The sequence below is a fragment of the Stenella coeruleoalba genome, assembly GCF_951394435.1.
Source record: "Stenella coeruleoalba genome assembly, chromosome: 15".
Lineage (NCBI taxonomy): Eukaryota > Metazoa > Chordata > Mammalia > Artiodactyla > Delphinidae > Stenella > Stenella coeruleoalba.
Window position 1 is genome coordinate 68,938,698 of NC_137161.1, and position 20,732 is coordinate 68,959,429.

At 45.8% G+C, this 20,732-nt stretch overlaps 1 protein-coding gene and 1 pseudogene across 3 annotated transcripts in view; both read right to left on the bottom strand.

Annotated features, from left to right (window-relative positions):
* The window catches only part of ARHGAP17 (Rho GTPase activating protein 17), an 89,641-nt gene that overhangs the window by 25,416 nt on the left and 43,493 nt on the right, over positions 1-20,732 (bottom strand). For both annotated transcript variants that reach the window (XM_079944084.1, XM_079944083.1), the window contains exons 4-13: positions 19,040-19,113; positions 17,660-17,771; positions 17,348-17,424; positions 13,056-13,167; positions 10,068-10,136; positions 9,828-9,909; positions 4,989-5,116; positions 3,436-3,547; positions 2,810-2,891; positions 811-891 (exon numbers count right to left, since the gene is read on the bottom strand). In XM_079944084.1, the coding sequence (XP_079800210.1) occupies positions 811-891; positions 2,810-2,891; positions 3,436-3,547; positions 4,989-5,116; positions 9,828-9,909; positions 10,068-10,136; positions 13,056-13,167; positions 17,348-17,424; positions 17,660-17,771; positions 19,040-19,113 (929 nt within the window). The remainder of the gene's footprint in view (positions 1-810; positions 892-2,809; positions 2,892-3,435; positions 3,548-4,988; positions 5,117-9,827; positions 9,910-10,067; positions 10,137-13,055; positions 13,168-17,347; positions 17,425-17,659; positions 17,772-19,039; positions 19,114-20,732) is intronic.
* Positions 13,318-14,717, bottom strand: LOC307197997 (tubulin alpha-1B chain-like; annotated as a pseudogene). Its single transcript has 2 exons — positions 13,556-14,717; positions 13,318-13,322 (listed from the first exon to the last, which is right to left on the bottom strand). The product of its transcript is annotated as a tubulin alpha-1B chain-like (transcript).

Consider the following 20,732-nt stretch of genomic DNA (forward strand, 5'->3'; position numbering starts at 1 on the left):
CTGCAATTCCAAGCTGGGTGTGTTAAATGAATCAAATAAGGAATATTATATATATCAATGCACTCATAAGGCAAAATTGAGAGTTAAGATGTTAAAAGAGAATGTTTAGCTTAGCTTGGTGACAGGACCTAAGACTGAAATTAACGGTCAAGTGGCATACCAGAAATTTCACCAGTCAAGTATTTGTCATTTTGGACCAAATCCTCTCACAACATTTTCTTTGGTTTTAAATGACTTTGTTACCTGGGGCTACCTTTTACCCTTCTCTCTATGCTTCTTCAAAGTTATATTTTAAGTCAAAGGGAAAATAGAGGTTAAATCCTAGAAAGTTATTCCACGGTAAAATTTCCTAAAAACATAGTCATTCCATAAACTAATACATAATCTGCATTTCTTGAAATTTTATTTAGTAGGATGATTTGTGCTCTGCTTAAAATAAATTATGTAGCATATATGAAAGATATTACAGAAAGTACAGCTATTGTTTAATTTTTGCCTTGTAGATACTGGACAATTTAGACTCCAAATCCAACATACTGTCAGTCAACCTTTCCACAAGAATTTTTTTCCCCAATAGCTGCAACGATAAAATGATCAGGCAACTTACCTATTAATGCCAGACACAATCAGTGTGCTTCAGGTGCATCACAGTAATATACACCAAATCCCCTTCCCAGCAAACCCGAGTTGCTCTCCAGAGCATTTTTTTGATGTGCCAAACAGGCTTGAATTAAACGGCCTCTGCTGTGGATTAAACCATTCTTCGCTGTAGCTTGGTGGCTTAATTTGCAGAATGCCAATCATACATACCTAAAGTTAACAAAATTTTGTGGTGGCAACTTCTGACATGTTCTCCACAAATCCTGAAGTTTTTTGTCTTGATCTTGTACACTGAGAAAAACAAATTTATTCATAACCATTTATTAATGCTCATTTTAGGAATACCTGTGTTCATCTGCTATATTCACAGCGATGCCTCTACTGACAGAGAAAGCACAGCTGGAAAACAGCACAGCGGGAGCTCCCTGGTGGTCCTAGTGGATCAGGTTTGGCACTTTCACTGCCATGGCCCGGGTTCAAGCCTTGGTCAGGGAACTGAGATCCCATGAGCTGCGTGGTGCAGCCAAAATTTAAAAAATAAATAAATAAAAAATGTTTTAAAAGCCCATTTTTTGGGAAAGAAATTTGGAGTCAAATACTAACCAACATACTCTGAGCAGTTAGTCAGCCTTGCCAAGACTCAGTCTCCTGATGTGCCAAACTGGGGATAAGAATGTTAATTCTGCCAAGTGACCGTGAGGCTTCAGAGGCAGAACAAGGAGGGACCCCCCAGACCAATGCATGGCACACAGGAGACATTCTGAAAATTCTGTCTAGAAAACGTGCATATTCACGTACAGCCTTGGGGAGCCAGATGCTCCCAGCACCCAGACCCCTGGGTCTCTCCCTGCTCTCAGTACTGCTCAAAGGCTCCAGGCCAAGAAGCCCTTTCTGTTGTGAGGCAACTGCTGGAGGTCTTCTGCTGCAGAGTTTCAACGTGCAAGCTTTCACAGGCCCAAAGAGCCTGCAAAGCAGAGTCACCTCTGCCCACCAGCAGCACAGAGTGTTCGAAGTTGCCCACACGACATGCCTTTGGACTTAAAACCTCCTCCACAACTGAACCAGCCTGCAGAGCTTCGGGTAGGGCTTAAACATGATTATACTTTAGAAGCTAGTTGACGTGTCACCGGGAGGGGATGACAGTTCTCAAGTGTAGAAGCAACACACCGGTGGACGGATACCTTCCTTTACAGCTTATTTCCTCACAGGATGAGTTTGGGAGTCTCAGAACAGAGAGAAGAGTCAAGGCCTAGGAGAAGCGAAGAAGCCCACCCAATACGAGACCCTAGAACCCCGACCTGACACTGAGGGCAGGTTCCATTCCTTCAGCCCCACAAATACGGGCACTCACGGCAGGCTGCGCCCTGGGCTGGGTTCCAAGGACACAACCAGACCAAGGACTTACTCTGACTTTAAAATCCTCACCACCTACCAGGGACAAAGTCTCTCACTCCACAGCTACGGAGAAAAGCTCAGATGCCTGGTTCAAGTGACGACATAAAGCTCGTCGGAGCACACAGCTTATTTGATGGGAACGGGTGACTGCATCTGAAGACGGGGGGAGGAGTGGAAGGGCAGGGGAGGTGTGTTCCTCTTCCCTTACAGGTGAGGAATTAGACACCTCTGAGTGAGAACCGGGAGGGACAAGTTGACAAGGATGTGGGCTGGTCGGCGGGAGAAAACCTCTAGAACTTTTGCAACAAGACTGCCTTGCCTAAACCAACTACTTCCGGGCAGACGGAAGCTGGGAATGGAGGGGAAGGGATAAACAACAGCTCTAAATACACTATTTTAATGTTATTATTATTTTTTTATAAATTTATTTATTTTTGGCTGTGTTGGGTCTTCACTGCTGCACGCGGGCTTTTCTCTAGCTGCGGTGAGTGGGCGCTACTCTTTGTTGTGATGTGCGGGATTCTCATTGCAGTGGCTTCTCTTGTTGCAGAGCACTGGCTCTAGGCGTATGGGCTTCAGTAGTTGCAGCACGCGGGCTCAGTAGTTGTGGCGCACGGGCTTAGTTGCTCCGCTTCCCGGACCAGGGCTTGAACCCGTGTCCCCTGCATTGGCAGGTGGATTCTCAACCACTGCGCCACCAGGGAAGCCCTTTGATGTTATTTTTATGATCCCCAAGGGTAAGATGATTTACAAAGGGGACAGAGTATTGCGTCGTTTCCTTTAGCTTTTAAAACTAGGTGTTCTTTAAACTTACCTTGCAACTTGTGTCCATTCTTCATACAAATTAAAAGTCATCAAAGGTTCAGGCAGTTCCCGTAAATAGGACTTTAAAGCACCTGAAATCATTAACACCCTCTTTGAGTATGACAAGGGGCAAGGCCGGAACTCTCAGGTTATATTATTTTGCAAATTGAAATGATCTCAACGATAACCGTTCACAATGTAGAGAATAAATCATGAATTGGCAGGAGTGGTTACAGAATGAAATGCTCATAGAACAATTTCCATCCCTCGTAAAATATATTGAGAGATCAACAGAAAATGAAATTAGTTTCAAAGCTATCTTCTTAATAAGACATCATCTCTCTAGGCAGATGGAGATTTGGGGGTAAAAGGGAAGAAAATCAAAGCATGCCTCTGAACATTGGGATTATAAGCTACCTTCACCTTTACTTGATAATCAGGAAAACAAAACAAAACCCCCAAAACAGGACGAGAAAAGATATGTATGTGTAAGTGCACGCACACATGCTTTTCAGTTTTATTTGTCATTTCAGTTTTGTCACTTAAACTTATAAGGAGACCATTTAACTGTCACTTAATATTGGACCTTTAACTGATGATCTGTTACCACCTTGAGGGCGCCTCCTTGGAGCTCACCTGCTACAGCATGGGGGTCTGAGTAGAACTCATCCAGGTGAGAAGTAGAACAGTCCAAAGCAGCTTTCAGTTTCTTTAACTTGGAGGCCCCAGCCCCAATTCGGAAAAGGCCCTGAAGACATGAAAAGCCGTTAGTATCAAGTTCAAGTTGTGAGCCTTACACTGAGTGGCAGTAAAAATCTGATGGAAGAGCCTTCCACCCACCCCGCCTCCCCAGCTCCAGCACAGCTTATCCAGGAGAGCTGCAGGGCTGTCGGGAGGAGTAAAGAGGACTGAGCTTGTACCCCGGGCAGAGTGACAGGCAGAGAGCAGACCATTTTCAATCAGTGCTAGCTCGTGCCCTGCCCCATTGCCAAAATAACCATGCCTGTTAGGAATCTATTTAAGAGCTATATTTCATACTTCCACCAGGTTGATCACCATGGATTTTCTAAATTTAGGAATATTTTTTAAAAACTGAAATCTCAAGAAAAATTGTTAGGCTTGACTACCGGTCACTTTCACTGCCCTAAGTGTTACTCGGAGAAAAACCCATGACAGGTCAGCCACGGGAGCAGGCCTGATGGAGACGTTGGGCCAGCACTTATAAGACTTGGGCTTTTAGCAACATTAATCTAGGCAGAGTTTCCCAACCTCAGCAGTACTGACACTTTGGGCCAGATAATTCTTTGTTGTGAGGCTGTCCTGTGCACTGAAGGATGTCTAGAAGCATCCCTGGTCTCTACCCCCTGGATAGACAGTAGCAACTCTTCCCTCTGCTCCCCAAGTTGTAACAATCAAAGATGTCTGCAGACCTTGCCAAAAGTTCCCCGGAGGCAGTGAAACCGGCCTTGGGTGAGGAGCTCTCATCTAGGCTGTTAGGAGCTGAGGTGACGTTGATGGGGTCAGGGTGCGGGGGCGTGACTGGAAGCAAGTGCAAGGAAGGTTCCCCAGGGGGTTTCTTGATCTGGGTGCTGATTACATGGGTGAGTTCAGATGGTGAAAATGTATCAAGCTGTTCACTTATGATACATGCACTTTTCTATATGTACGTTACACTTCAATACTAAGCTTTCAAAGGTTAAAAGAAGACTTGTGTTTTGATTCTAGCTCTGCCCCGGCATGAATTCCTCGTGTGCTGAATTCCTTGTCTACACAACAAGAGTAATGAGACCTGCCCTGCTTGGTTCATGGGGTTTTCTGGGTAAGGATTCCACAAAATAAAGTATGTAAATGCCCCTCCCACTTCCACCCGACAACACAGTTCTACACAAATATAAAATTCGTGTTATTAGAAACTAAAGCTCATGGGAGCTCTGGTTCTATAGCACCTCATGAAATTCATTTTCACAAATCACAACCACGGTGTAAAATGAAATAATCAAATGGGACCAACAAGAAAAAGGCAGAGTGTACTGCAGGTAGGCAAGGTAAGTACTGCTCTGTGAAACCTCTGTCTCATTTAGGGTCTACCACGGCAACATGGACAGGGTCTCAGCGTGAAATGTGGTCACGGTGAGCGCGGTTGGAGAGCCACTGGTCCGCAGAGGCCGGCCGGGGCGGTGGGGCCTCACCTCCTCCTTCATGCCCGTCTCCAGGAGCAGCATGACGCAGGCCTCAAGGGGCAGCGCGATCTCACGCCCGCTCCGCTTCAGGTGTTCTTCCAAAGGCGTCCCGAAGGCGGGCTTCTCTGCCCACTTATCTAGAGCAGCAGATCGTTCAGTAAGACACTAGACAACCTCACGGCATTGCCAAGTTATTTCCTCCCCCAAACTACTGAAGGGGATTTTTCTTTTTTTTTTTTTTTAAAGCCCGTAGCCAAGGATTTGGAAAGGGGGAAGCATCTATTCTCTTCGCTTTTGTCAGTTCCCATTTATTGGGTACAAAATGTGTGCCAGGCCGGGGAGGTGACCAGTAGATCAGCGCCCTGACGCGCCCACGTGGCACCCAATGCAAGATGCCCAGTGGAAGCTGCGATGGTGCTTCTAGCCCAGCATCACACCCGCATTTACCCGAGACGGGTGGGCTGCCTTGCGCTAAAACCAATGGTCCATCTAGGCACACTGTTTTCACTGAAATTTATCTAGCCATGAAAAGCATAACTGGTCTTCTACCTAGAGGACGAGAAGTAGACTCCTTCCATTAAAAGAGGAAATAATTTCTTAAAAATTTAAACACAGGCCAAGCATTGTCATACAGGACTGGAGAGGGCCCATGCCAACCCCTATTAGAGGCGACATCTCCAGAACATGCAGCACTTCTGGTGCCATATCCCCAAAGAGTCCAAGGCTCTGAGTAGGAGAGAATGTAGCCCCAAGGCAGCTGAGGCTGGAGGCTGTGCCGACAGCAGCAAAGCAATACTGCATATTATCTCCCAGTCATATGCTCTGCTTCGTTCCACAAAAGATTTGAGGCAGCTTAGCAAAAAGACATACAATAAAGCGGGAAACAGAAACAGGCATTTCGGACATGGATGTATTGAAGGGGAGTAAGAGGGGTGTGGTTGGGCGCAGCCTGCTTGGCGGGGTGCAGAGATCCAGCACTGACTGAGAAGCACACAGAAGCCAAAGGGGGCACACCAGCTGGTGGAAAATACTCCACTGGGGAAGCGTGGTTCTTTCCAGCGACAGGAAGGGCTCATGTCCCTCTCAGCCTGCGGTCGTGTGTCCTTCAGCCACTCTGGTATTCGAATCCTGGATTCCAGGCAGGCAGTGTAACCCTAGCGTGGCTCCGACACTGCCCTACACGTGAGAGCAGGCGGGGCCCATCACAGGAAGGAAAGTGAGATCCCACAAACCCGCAGACCTGGGCGCTTGTGAAAAGTCAAAACTTGATGGCAAGAGCAAGTAGGGTAAAGGTTAAAGGAAGGGGTGGGGAGGGCGGAAGGCAGTGGCCACTCTCAGAACTGTCCGGAGGCCCCTCGTCCCTGGCTTCAGCCCCGGCCCTGGTCAGTGGAATTCCAAACACAAGAAGCATCCAAGGGCCTGGCCCTTCTCAGAGCTCTGCGACAGTCCTCTCAAAGGCCAGATCTTACCTTGAATACTTTCTCCCTTTCATCTAAAGCAATGATTCTCAACACAGGCAGAAAAGGGCCAGCTGACCCTTCGCCTGGGCGGATACATCAGAATCACCCAGGGGGAGTTCTGCAAACGACTCCTGCCGTCACCTCCCCATGCCCGACCCTACTATGCTGAGAGGCGGGCACAATCCAGACTCCTGCTGGAACTTTCTAGTAAACCCTGGACAGGGTGCCCTCCCCCACCTCGGTGGAAGGTTGGCAGAGGGCGGAGGTGAGAGCCGCTGACCTAGAGGCCACTCCGGAGGCAAACTCCACCGCAGGGGCTGCTCCTCAAACCACAGACCTCTGACATGCAAGGCCCTGCAGCAGGCACCCAGAGTTCACAGCGGCCCCCCCGCCCCTGGGATGAGAGCAGTCTACGTGTGAAGAAAACACAAGACACACAGGCAAACGCACAACAGCAATGAACAAGACAAGACGTGTTTGCTAAGCCGTGGCAGAAAAATGGTATAGACTAGGGTCGCAAACACAATCGTCTGCAGGGGCCGGATGGGCACTGGAGGTGCGGGATCGGGGTGGGCAGGGCGTGGTCGGCCAAGACGCAGCAGCTGCTCCTTGGCGTCAGAGCAATGTCACCACGTGGGAAAGCAGACCCAGCGTCGCCAGGCCCTCTGGACTTTCAGGAGAAGCCAGAAGTTAGCACTGTTATGTGAAAAGAGTCTGATTTTTAAATGACGGCAATTAGTTTAAAAAGAAATTTATTTTTATTTTTAATGAGATATGACTGTTTGCGACTTCTGGTGTAGACCATAAATGCTAGAGTGATTCAGGAGACGAAAGTGTTCACTGTTGGCTTCAGTTGTCAGAGAAGGCTTCTCAAAGAAGGGGAGCTTGGCGAAGGTCTTAGAAGATGGACAGGAATTAAATAGACCAGGAGGACTTAGGCTGAGAAAAGACCAGGGATCCTGAGTCTGGGGATGGACACTTTATTCCACACTTGCGCACCGGGCGACAGGGGCATGGAGTAGAGTGAGGCAGTGAGAATGACGAGGAGGGCACAGCAGAGGGAAAAAGGCACCTGGCGAGAGGGTATCAGAAAGGAAGGAAAAGATGGCTCCAAGGTTTGAAACCTGGATTGTTTGGAGAAAGGAGGTACCAAGGAGACGGAGGCGGGGAGGAAAGGCCAGCTGGTGTGGGGGAAGCATCAGTTTGCTTCTTGAGATACGCTGAGTTTAAGGTGACAGCCGGTCATCAAAGGGAACTGACACTGAGGCTGAGAGGATAGAGATGCAGGTGTCAGTGGAGGCCACCAAAATGAGGGGATTTTGAGAGAAAAGGTGGGAGGGAGGGAGAAGAACACAGGAGAAAGGACTGGATCTCAGGAAAGGCTTGACTTCTGAGGAGTGGCGACGGAAATGAGTCATTCAAAGAACCTCCCAGGAAAACGAAGGAGAATGCAACGAAACGGGGCATCACGCTGAGGACAGGCAGGTACCGAACTAAGGCCAGCCGACCGAGAGTGTGAGACCAGGGTGCACAGGGGCACGGGGCAGACGGGCAAGTTTTTTTTTTCTCCTACCGTAAGGACACTCTGAGTCTTTCTGAAAACAGAGAAGAAGGAAGAGGAGGACAGAACTAAGACGAGAGGCAGACTTGCGGACAGGCAGAGGTGAGAAGGGTTGAATTCCAAGGCTTGGGTGAAGGCGGCAGCCTTAGAGAGAAAGAAGAATCTCATTTCCTTCACTGGCTACTCCCCCTCACACACCAGCTTCCCTTGTTCCATCCTAAACCTCTTCCCTGCCCCTGCCTGTTCCCCATGACTTTCTGACATACTTCTCTAGGGAAAATAGCCTTGGGTAAAAATAGAATGGGAGTTTAAAAAAAGGGGGCATGGCGCTGCTTAAATCTTCTCTTTTTTGGGCCCGTTAAGTCAACCTTTCCAAACCAGGCTTATAGCCATTCAAAGGCTAGGATGATGACGTTTACTGTTTTGTCCTGGGCAGGGCCCTGCACACAGAAGGTACCCCACAAACACAGGCTCCCGGTGCTCTGACCTGGGCCAGCAAGAGTCAGCCCCTTGCGAGGCTGACTGTTCGCCAGCAGCTTCATTCCTTTGCACTCTGACTCAACCCCATTACCCACGGATCAGGAAATGGGATCGCTCTGGAAAGCAAGGGCAGCTCGTCCTCTGAAGATTGGCCCAGCAAATCAGAGCCACTACACTCAAGATGGCTAAAGACCTGGCTAAGGGGTCAGTCAAGACATAGCATTTTCTTTTCTTTTTTTTTTGGTCGCGCTGTGCGGCACGTAGGATCTTAGCTCCCCGAGCAGGGACCAAACCTGCGCCCCCTGCAGTGGAAGCGCGGAGTCTTAACCACTGGACTGCCAGGGAAGTCCTACATAGAATTCTCTGATTCCAAAATCTAAGGACTTTCAGGCACAAAGTCACACCCTGCTGGGATTGCCTGCAATTTAGGGGAGGAGGAGTGGTATTCTTGAGGGGCCAGTGTGTACGCACAGACATAACCAGCCCCATTCACACACATGCTCAGTCTCTTTCACAATCACAGAGTCATCACACTCAGCACCTGGCTTGATCCTCTTTCAGCTTGAGACCAGTGGTTCTGTCTGTGGCACCTGAGTTCCAAATGTCAGGACTATATCATAAGCAAAAGAGTATAACAGGTCCAAAGGTGACAGAGGAATGTCTGATCATTTACTGATCTCTGCGGATAAGATGCTCTGATGGCAAATCAGAGAGAATTAGAATCAAAAGAGTTAATGTTCAGTTTAAAACTAAACATCAAAGGAAAGTCTGGTCCACTCGTAAGTTGAGGGTAGGATCTGCAATGTGCTTAAATATGGTGGGCAAAGTGAGTGCTGATGAGAACAAGATCTGAATGGGGTGGTCGTGGTCTCACAATTCAATCACACTGATTATGTGCCTGATGATGCGGTATCAGGTACTGGCTTCTAAAATTCCTTTTGGGAAGTCCAAAATTTTTTTCATAGGATGTATGCTCTTGGAATCACAGGGCTAGAATTAAGCCCTATGAAACAAATAACTGATTTGCAAAAAGATAATTAGAGGCTAGAATGTTTTGAGCCTATTTAGAGGATAGAAAAACAGATGCTTCCCCCAAAGGGTGCAGCTTTCTCTTCAACTGAAGATTTCAGAAGAACTGCAAATGTTCCATTAGTATGTTAATTTGCGTTTGGAAGAAATTAGAGAATGCAGCAAGGGAAGATGAAGGTGTGCTGGGAAATAGTGCCCGCCGAGGCAGAGAGGCTTTGTCCAAAGGAAATGCATGCAAAGGAGCTGAGTAAAGAAGAACAGAGGCAGAAGTGGCAGAGGCGAGAAGAAGGCATCAGGCCAGCACGCAGGTTACGTTACCTTGATGGGCTCGCAATTCGGGAAGGGCCTTTTCTAAGACTGCTAATGCTTTTCTATGGTAATCTGCTTGAGCTTCTAATAACTGAGAACAGACCCACATTCAAAAACAAAAGTAACGTTAGCATTGGATGGACACACACACAATGGCTGAGCAAAACCAAAAATGACATCTTTTGCAAAAAAGCTAAAATGACTCAACTTTTACAATGCTTTAACGTCTCGTCAGGGCAAAGTGCTTACCGTAACAAAAAATTTGCCATACTCCCCTTCTTTGGCCATAAAATTGTACATATCCGCTGCAAGTTGATCCTGGGTAAGTGGAAGAGAAGATAGGTCATTGAAGAAAAATGAGGTGAAAGAAAATACGAATTGATCTGTGAGCTCCTAGAGCAAACTGTAATGAAACAGCTGCAGATTAAACGTCCATCAACTCACTGGTACAATCATACACAGAGATAACGAAAAGAATAATCAAGCTTATTATGGACTGACATGGAAAGATCTCCAAGGTTTATTATTAATATGCCTTGTTAAGAAGCAAAGCACAGAGCACTACTTCTGGTATGGTATGTTACTATCTGGGTAAAAAAGGGAGAGGAAATATTTTTATCACCATGTTTGTATAAAAATACCCCTAGGGAAAAAAGCAAGAACTTAGTAACAGTGGTTACCTGTTGAGAGCAGTGGAAATTAGGAGGAGGAAGAGGACAGGGGCAGAAGAAAGACTTTACTGTATACCGTTTTATACTTTTTATATTTGAACTAATGTAAATAAATTACTTACATAAGAATTAAATAATTAGCTTAAAACTGATAGACTGGGCAATTGGATATATCCATATTTCCAATTTTCATATACATATTCATATATATACATATATATTTTTTTAATGTACTACCTTCCGTTTTGGATTGGCCTCTGTATCTGGGAAAGTAAAACATTTCCCTGAGAGTTCACAAATAAATATAGACCTGCTTTCATGAGGGTCTGAACTTTGAGTTGATTCTCTGTGTGGTCCAGGAATCCTCGAACTGAGAAAGTTTAGTTTAAAATGGCTTGGTAACACTCTCTGGGAGACTCACTCCTAATCCCCAGAAGTCCCACAGATAAAGTCCCTCTTAAAATGAGCTCACAATACAAAACTGCAAAACAACCCACCATAAAGGAAACTCCCACCACTGTCATAGAGAACTTCAGAAAACAGAATTAACTAACAAAGACTTAAAATAAGTATATATAAATGATTAAAAGCATTAAAAAATAAATACTAAAAAGAATAATGCACTATCAAAAAAGGCAGACTTGAAGAAGTAGAACTTTAAAATGAAAAATATAGTCAACAAAATTCAAAACTCAATGTTAATTAAACAGCAGATCAGACATAGCTAAAGAGAGAATCAGTGAAACAGAACTTAGATCTCAGGAAATTACCCAGAAGTTAACATAAAAAGAGAAGGAAATAGAAAATATTTTCATAAGTTTTTACCATTTGACTTTCTGACAAGCTGTGGTATGTAAGTTAAAAGAAGTCTCTCAAAAAAAAAAAAAAAGAAGAAGTCTCTCTTTGGGCTTCCCTAGTGGCACAGTGGTTGAGAGTCCGCCTGCCAATGCAGAGGACGTGGGTTCGTGCCCCGGTCTGGGAAGATCCCACATGCCGCGGAGTGGCTAGGCCCATGAGCCATGGCCGCTGAGCCTGTGCATCCGGAGCCTGTGCTCCGCAACGGGAGAGACCACAACAGTGAGAGCCCCGCGTACCACAAAAAAAAAAAAGAAGTCTCTCTTTTAACTTAGCCTATAATGCACCAGTTCAAACCCCCAAACTACTAGACAAATTTATATCCAATAAGGAGCCACTAGCCAAGATCTAGGTTAGACCAGATATGAAGAAGACTGCTGCGTAAATGACACTGGCAAAACTACAACTCTTCTGAACAAGAATAAGCCAGTGCAAGACTTTTGTCAGAAGCATTTGTGTGATTATCATCTTTTTAAATGTAAAGGCTATGGCATGACTTTGTGAGTCCAGTATTAATTCTTACCCACTATATTATTTTCAACAAGTCATTTTACTGCAGTTAACTGTCCAAGGTTTGCCATCATGAAAAGTGAATTATAGCATGACCTGAATAAACTAAAATAGAGCAGTCTTAATGCTATCTAGTAGAATGTGGAGACCATTATTGGAAAATGATGAATAATAAGAGGAGGAAAAGTCTCAGGCGATGATCCTAAGATTCACCAAAGACCTGTTTCTTTACCACCTCAAATAACATTTGGAATAAACATTTATCTTTGTAGATAGATGCATAGAGAATAACCACCTAGTCTGGAATTTAGATTAGGAGATACAAATTTTCATTTCTTCCAAATTAGAAGCCAATTGTCCTAGCAACATTTTAAAAATAATCCTTCCCTTTTCTATGGATATATGATGACCCCTTTACTATATATTCAACCCTTAAATATAACAGCATTCATTCCAGAAAACCTATACAATTCCATGGATCTATTTTTGTGCCTATTGCACATTGTTTTAATTGCTGTAATTTTATGATACGTTTTTATAGTTTCTCCTTTTATTCTCCCATTCTTCATTTTAAATAAGCTTAGACGTTTTTGTCAAGTTTTTAAAAATATCCTACTTGAATTTTTTTCAATTAATTATTTTTTTCTGCATTGGGTCTTCATTGCTGTGCGTGGGCTTTTTCTCTAGCTGCAGAGAGTGGAGGCTACTCTTTGTTGCGGTGCGCGGGTTTCTCATTGCAGTGGCTTCTCTTGTTGTGGAACACAGGCTCTAGGCATGTGGGCTTCAGTAGTTGCGGCATGTGGGCTCAGTAGTTGTGGACGGGCTCTAGAGTGTAGGCTCAGTAGTTGTGGCACACGGGCTTAGTTGCTCTGCGGCATGTGGAATCTTCCCAGACCAGGGCTCGAACCCATGTCCCCGGCAGGTGGACACTGGCAGGTGGATTCTTAACCACTGCGCCACCAGGGAAGTCCCTGAATTTTATTTTTAAATAATGCTTTATTCTGAGTATAAAGTAATGTAGAGTCTTAGAAAATAAAGAAAGAAGGAAGAAGAAAATAAAACCTACCTTGAATATCATTCAGGGAATCCTAATAGGAATTATGTAAAACATTAAATAATTTGCAATATTTGACCTTTCATCCATCACTTGGAAAAACCAAAAGATTGATTTAAGTACATATTCATTAGGGAATTCTCCTACCTTGCACTGTTCTACTTTATTTCCAGCTTCATCCATCTCTTCCTTTAGGGTATCTATTTTTGATGGAAGCCCCTGAAAGTTGGTTGCTGAAGATTTGTGAGCCTGGTTCCATCTGCAAAGCACAGGCATAGCCATTATTTGAGAAGCAGCTGTATATACTCAACCTTATGGAGTTAAGGACCTAATGGAGACAGACTCATTCCCCAAAACTGATTCTACCTGGGACAGGTATCAGCACCTAGGATGGCAGCTTCTCTGGAGTTTATCCTTTAAGAATGGAAGCGGGCAAAGGTGACACTGGCTTCCCGCTGTGATGGGACTGTGGTAGTGCTGAGAGTAGCTGTCTGCTCTGAGCAGAACTGGCCACGCCTTGTCCCATGCAAGCCCAACTGCTGCAAATCAATCCGTGGAACCCCTTCCCCTACTGTCCAATCTTGGGCTCTTACCCATCAAACATCCCCTTGTTCTCTTGCTTTGATCTAGAATGTTCCCTGTGCTACTGGGGGTCAGTTGCTGCTCTTCAGGACCCCTTATAACACCGCCTACTACCATCCGCTGTACTTTGGCCAGGTCTCCACCAGTGGGAGGCTGGTAATTAGTGCCAACTTTGAAGCCAGTGGGGCACCAGTCCACAAACTGGATGCTGCGCTTGGTCTTGATGGTGGCGATAGTAGCATTGACACCTTTGGGAACCATGTCACCATGGTACAACAGGCAGCATGCCATGCATTTACCACGGTGAGGGTTGCATTTCACCATCTGGTTGGCTGGCTCAAAGTAAGCATTGGTGATCTCTGCTACAGAAAGCTGTTCATGGTAGGCTTTCTCAGCAGAGATGACAGGGGCCTATGTGGCCAGAGGGCAGTGGGTGTGGGGATAGGGCACCAGGTTGGTCTGGAATTCTGTCAGATCAACATTCAGGGCTCCATAAAATCTCAGGGAAGCAGTGATGGAGGACACGATCTGGCTAACAAGGCGGTTAAGATTCGTGTAGGTTGGGCACTCAATATCGAGGTTTCTACGACAGATGTCATAGATGGCCTCATTGTCTACCATGAAGGCACAGTCAGGGTGCTCCAGGGTGGTGTGGGTGGTGAGGATGGAGTTGTAGGGCTCAACTACAGCTGTGGAAACCTGGCGGGCTGGGTAAATGGAGAACTCCAGCTTGGACTTCTTGCCATAATCGACAGAGAGTTGCTCCATCAGCAGGGAGGTGAACCCAGAACCAGTTCCCCCACCAAAGCTGTGGAAAACCAAGAAGCCCTGAAGACCTGTGCACTGGTCAGCTAGTTTCCAAATTGGGTCCAAGATGGGGTCAATGATCTCCTTGCCAATGGTGTAGTGACCTCGGGCATAGTTACTGGCAGCATCTTCCTTGCCTGTGATGAGCTGCTCAGGGTGGAAGAGCTGGCGACAGGTGCCAGTGTGAACTTCATCATTGACCGTGGGTTCCAGGTCCACAAACAATGCCCTGGGCACATGCTTGCCAGCGCCTGTCTCACTGAAGAAAGTGTTGAAGGAGTCATCTCCTCCCCCAGGAGTCTTGTCACTTGGCATCTGGCCATCGGGCTGGATGCCATGTTCCAGGTAGTAGAGCTCCCAGCAGGCACTGCCGATCTGGACACCAGCCTGGCCAACATGGATGGAGATGCACTTATGCATGGTGGCTACAGGTCAGCAGGCACAGACAACAGGAGTGGATACCGGGTCCTGGTTACCGTCCTCAACAAGCTAAGAGTCGAGGTTAAGTAACGCACTCTCTAGCACTTTAAATTTAAACATGGATATGACATCGATGCAGCATGAAAGCCCATGTTAGCAACTTATCAAGCTTCCCAGATGACTGCATTGCCCCCAGAATGCTCTGCCCTGCCCTCTTTCACATTGCTGTTGTGATGCACTTCGCCACAGCAAGGCTTCAGTAAATCTGCTGAAGCTGGCAACGGGAAGAGCATGGACTTCGGAGTCTGACAGGCTGAAGCCTGAAGCTCGGTTCTACCTTCATTAGCCTTGTGACCTTTGGCAACGGCCTCACCTCTCTGTGCCTCAGGTTGTCTCATCTGTCAAACTAAGGAAACAAATACCGTCTGCCCGGCAGAACTGTCATGAGCAGCAGAAGAGAGAATCAATATATATATGCGTGCGTGTGAATATGATCGATTCCCACTAATGTTAGCTATCACCATTTTCCTCCAGGGAAAAGCCACAGGAATAAGTCAAATAAAGAAGAAATATTGATCGGTTTCAGTTTCTCTAATACCTACTTTGATTCGTTAAGTGAACAGGACCATGAATGCAGGACCAAGAATCAGTGCTGAAATCTCCTCTGGGATACATGTGCTGCAGATGTAAGATTCCTGGCATCTATAATATCGCTCAACCAACTCCAGCAAGAGCGCACTCACGGCCTTGTTTAATTAACTATTAGAACATTTTTCCTTATCTTCAGCAAAAATCTACCACAGGGGGGCCTGCACTCCCTGATCCTGGTTCTGGCCACAGGGCTCTAATCACACGTGTGCGTGTGACAAGGAGACGGCAGACTCTGCGTTCAGAATCCTAGCCCTGCCGTTTATTATCTCTAAGACGCAAAGCAAGTCACAGACACGGCATGTGCAGGTGCCTCCAGTGTCTGTACAACAAGTCTCCTCTCAAAGTAGGGGGTGTCACGTAACCTCCTAACCTCTGTCCCCTCCAACTCTCACTGAAGGGCCTCTGCACTTAGTGTCCAACACGGAGCCTGACCCACAGCAAGCACCTACTCAATGTCTGCTGAAAACACAAGTGGACAAATGAATAGAGATCGCTGGGAGAATCGAAAGAGCTGACATATCACATACATAGTCTGATATCTGGCACGTGGCAAGTGTCCAGTAAGTGGTGGCAATGATCGTGTTCACCATGTGCTAATTCCTAGATGTCCCTCTTATCATCTCAACTTTTCTTAAGTCAGGACATGTCTTACCAATTGATTTGTACACTTAATAAAGTGGTGTTTCTATTTCATTTTCCCCCCAAAATCGGATATTAAATCACTGGTGCATCTGACACTCAGCGACATTTTAGAAACAAGGAAATCTGCAATAAAAGCATCTGATACGGGGCTTCCCTTGTGGTGCAGTGGTTAAGAATCTGCCTGCCAATGCAGGGGACACGGGTTCAAGCCCTGGTCCGGGAAGATCCCACATGCCACAGAGCAACTAAGCCTGTGCGCCACAACTACTGAGCCTGTGCTCCGCAACAAGAGAAGCCACCGCAATGAGAAGCCCAAGCACCACAACCAAGAGTAGCCCCCGCTCACTGCAATTAGAGAGATCCCACGCGCAGCAACGAAGACCCAACGCAACCAAAAAAAAGCATCTGACACGTAGAAAGTTAGTAAATGATCTCTGTATCTCCATTTATTTGCCCAACATAAATAATCATGTCTACTTCACAAGAGTGCAATGAGGATTAAAAGAGTTAACGAAGCAGGGCTCAGCAAAGCCACTTGCTTTTGTAAATAAAGTTTTATTCGAACACAGACTTGCTCATTCATTTATGTATTGCCCAGGGCTACTTTTATGCTACAACAGCAGAGCTGAGTAGTTGGAACAGGGGGCATCTGGGTTGCAAAGCTGAAAATATTTAGTACCTGGCCCTTTACAGAACAAGTCTGTCAACCCTTGTATAAGGTATGAGAAAGGATGGGGCCCATGGCAGCTACCTCCCTACTCCTCTCATATGAGTCATTGATACAAATGCCCTCACGGATGGAGCTGAGGCTGGAGCCCAGCCGCGGAGCACTACAGACATCTGACATCAGCCCTCTGGGATGGCTACTAGGTCTTACTTAGTTCCTCCCTGTTGAGCACAGCATTTCTTGATTGTGAAAAACGATCCTAACCACACAGGTGTTTTTTGACACAGTGGGACGCTTAGCAGCTGCTGAGATCACAGATCTATTTATTCCTAAACTCCACTACTCCAAGGACAACGCTCTGAGAACTGTCTGCCACCATTTCTTCTCCCCAGAATACACTTATTTACGTTTTTTTTTTCCCTGTCTCCTTTCACTGTTGGTTGACTAAGAACAGGGTGTTCTAACATCATCCCGCTGCCATGCTTGGGAGAATGAGGCCTGAAAGCAGGTGTAAGTAGGCTGTGACTCAGTCTGTGAGTCAAGTGTGTGAATCTGTGATGACGTCTGTTTTGTGCACCCGGTGGTCTTTATCCGTGTTGAGGAGGGGGATGGTTGCTGGGGATGTGACAGAAAGCCGCATTATTGGTTATTTTTCACAGCTTTATCTTACCTGGCTCTGACCGAGTCCCAGTCTAAAACCAATCTGGCGAGCTGCTTCCTCTGTTTCTGGATGTTAGGAATCTCTACCTGGACAGAAGAACACACCACATATGAAATGGGACGAGCTTCGCGGTTTTCAGTTTAACCTCTGAAAGTGCAATCTTTATTTACCATTTTCTTTTTTTTCTTAGGCAAAGGATTTTGTACCCTCAACTTACTCCCCTTATTTCCAAAAAGAAGTGTATGTCAAAGCCACTGATTATTGTTAAAGTTTCAGACACAAGTGAACCTTTCCCCACCCATCCCCCGCCAAAGCACCCACCTCTGCTATGCCGTACAGAGGGTCCACGATCTCCTTCTCGACAAAGACTTCATGCTGAGAGAGTTCCAGAGCCAGCTGATTCTCAGCATCTCCACACGTCTCCAGCATCTTCCTTTAAAAACAAGATGCCCAACAACAAACGTACGTCCATTAAATCTGGCACCAGATTCCCACACTGAGCCAGCTCTGCTCTCCATACGATGGGAACGCATTAGGGCGCTATACAATAGAGACCTGAAAGTACTATAAACTTAGGGCGTGAGTCCACAGACTTGTGCTTTAAAATGAACAAGACTGGGCTTCCCTGGTGGCGCAGTGGTTGAGAGTCCGCCTGCTGATGCAGGGGACACGGGTTCGTGCCCCGGTCCGGGAAGATCCCACGTGCCGTGGAGCAACTAGGCCCGTGAGCCATGGCCGCTGAGCCTGCGCATCCGGAGCCTGTGCTCCGCAACTGGAGAGGCCACAACAGTGAGAGGCCCGCGTACCAAAAAATAAAAAAATAAAAAAAATAAAATAAAATAAAATGCACAAGACTATCTCAGGTATAATTTGTGTGTATGCGTGCGGATGTGTGTAAACAGTGAGGTGAGAACTCACTGAAAGATTAGGTCCTCTGGTCAGGTGAAAAGCAAGTATTCTCAAAAGTACCCTGAAAATCTTTTAAATCATATGTAACGTTTATTATACTATACTGTTTTCTGTCTGCTAGTAAGTCCGGCCTAGGCAGTGTCCTTCAAAGAACGACAGAGCATTGTAGGTCGTGGAGCATGGCAGACCCTGGGAAATGGGCTGAAAAGTCCAAAGGCCATATCCAGCTGGGAAAGGAGGGCCCATGTTACAGCAGGAGAGAGCAGACAGGATCAAAGGACACTGGCCTTGTAGAGAAGCAAGTAGAAAGAAAGGTCAACCTTCCCTCTTACAATGAAAACAGCTTTATTATTAGATTTTAAACTTATTTATGTAATACATGCTCATTGTAAAAAAAAAAAAAATCCACATAATTCAGAAAAGGCACTATGTTGAGACAACCTCCACTGACATTACAGTGATCATCTTTAAAAGAAGTGACTTTTAAGGACTAAATGGGACTGGTCAGGGCTTATAAATCTGAGTCAACACCTGGCCCACAGAAGGGACTGAGTTCTTTACATCCAAGCTCAGCAGATTAAATAATCGACCTTATCAATTACTTTTGTTATTGGCCCTTTGTATCATCTATCCTTGCTTCTACTAAAAGGAAGATTCTCTAGCATCCCAGTGGCCTCCCATGGGGCCTCAGCCTCTGGTCACACATGTGGCTGCCATGTACACCACCCAGCCATCCACCTCTACCAACCCACAGGGTGCATGGCTCTCTTTCTGAAATAGCCCAACTCTTACCCCAGGAGAGAGTCTTCTAGCTGAGTTGATGCTTCTTGCATATTCTGAGCGAGAGCTGTCACAGGGAGTTTTTTCTGGAAGGCAGAAGGCAATGCATTTTTTTTTCATTATAATTGACACCCATTCTCAATTACCTACTTCAGACCTTCAGTCACTGGTTTCTCCTCCAGGTAAACTGCACAGGTAAGAGATATCCTGTCTGGGTTCAGGTTCTGGTCTCAAAGGTATGAGTTGTGTGACTTAAGCTCTGTGTCAGTTTCCTCATGCCTGGAAATTAGGGATAACAGTGCAAGGGTCCTAGGGCTGTCCGTTGACTAAAGGAGCTATTCAAGGTCAAGTACCCCAAGTAAATGTATCATGTAACGTTTACTGAGTACATGATAAGTACTCAGTAAACCTTAGCTGCTATTATTACTGTTGTCGTTGCTATTACTATAATTACTATAATCAAGAGCATACTATGACCCAGGCGCTGGGGACATAAGACATACACCGCACCCTCTGATTATCATGACAAATGCAATGAAGTGCTCAATTTTAAAAACTTTTGCTAGAATACTCATTCTTAAACTGGCTCTTAAATTGGCTGGAATCATAAAGATTTAGATTTAGTTAAAGATCTGAAAATATCTAGCTAAATATCCAAAAAATTTAAAAAAAATTTTTAGGCACCAAGTCACTCATTTTCCTATCAGAGATTTGTTTTTCAGCTGGAAATGACCGTAAGGATCATCTGATTAATGTTCTAATTGTGCAGCTGGGGAATGTGAAGCCCAGGGGGATTACATGGCCTGGCCAGGCGCCCCGGTGAGGGTGCAGAGCTAGACCTCGGTGCTAAAAGCCCAAGCCCCGGTCAGAGTCTGTCCGTGACTAGCTAATGGCTAATCTCAGGACACAGGCAGAAGAGGCCTGGGAAGTAGCGTGTGGGCTGGTTATAACACCACGATCTGCTAACAAAAGATGCTTTCACTGCTGCGGTACCCCATGTAATTTTGCCTTCCCAGTAGAAAGGGAACTGATGTCAAAGACCTGGGGTCCACCTTGCCGTGGCATTGCTCTGCCTTGACCTCGGGCATGTCACCTGCCTTCAAAGGGCTCCATCTGTTACACTTCTAAAATATCTCTGGAAGGCTGTACAAGAAACTGCTCCTACTGGTGGTCCTGGAGAGGGGAACTGGGTGCCCGGGGAACAGGGCTGGGAGAGACCTCATGTTACGTTCTTTTGCATAATATGGATTTTGCCCATGTAGCTGGACAGCCCATTCAAAATGGCACACAGAAACTTAAAAATAAATAATGAACAAATATATTTACCCATCTCTCCTCCCCCTCAGGTTATGTTCAGATAAGTAAATAACAGGCTGCATCTGCCCCACAAGGAGACGTTCCCAGCTTCCACATTAATAGACCAGGAAGATGTGAGAAAATGGGCAGTGCGCTTTGATCAGAATAGAGGATAATTCACACCTTTCACTTATGCTGCCTTTCTAAGGGAATTTAATGTAGGATAAGTGCAGTAATCAACAGAAATATACTTTGTGCAACTCTGGAGCTCTATGGCAAAAAAAAATCATAAAGTTTACTTTGACAAGTATCATTCAAGTGCCCAGTTGTAACTAACCTGTGGTTTCCATGCCCTGACTCCAAAGCATCAACAATCCTGGTTCCCGATGTACAGAAATAAGGACATTCT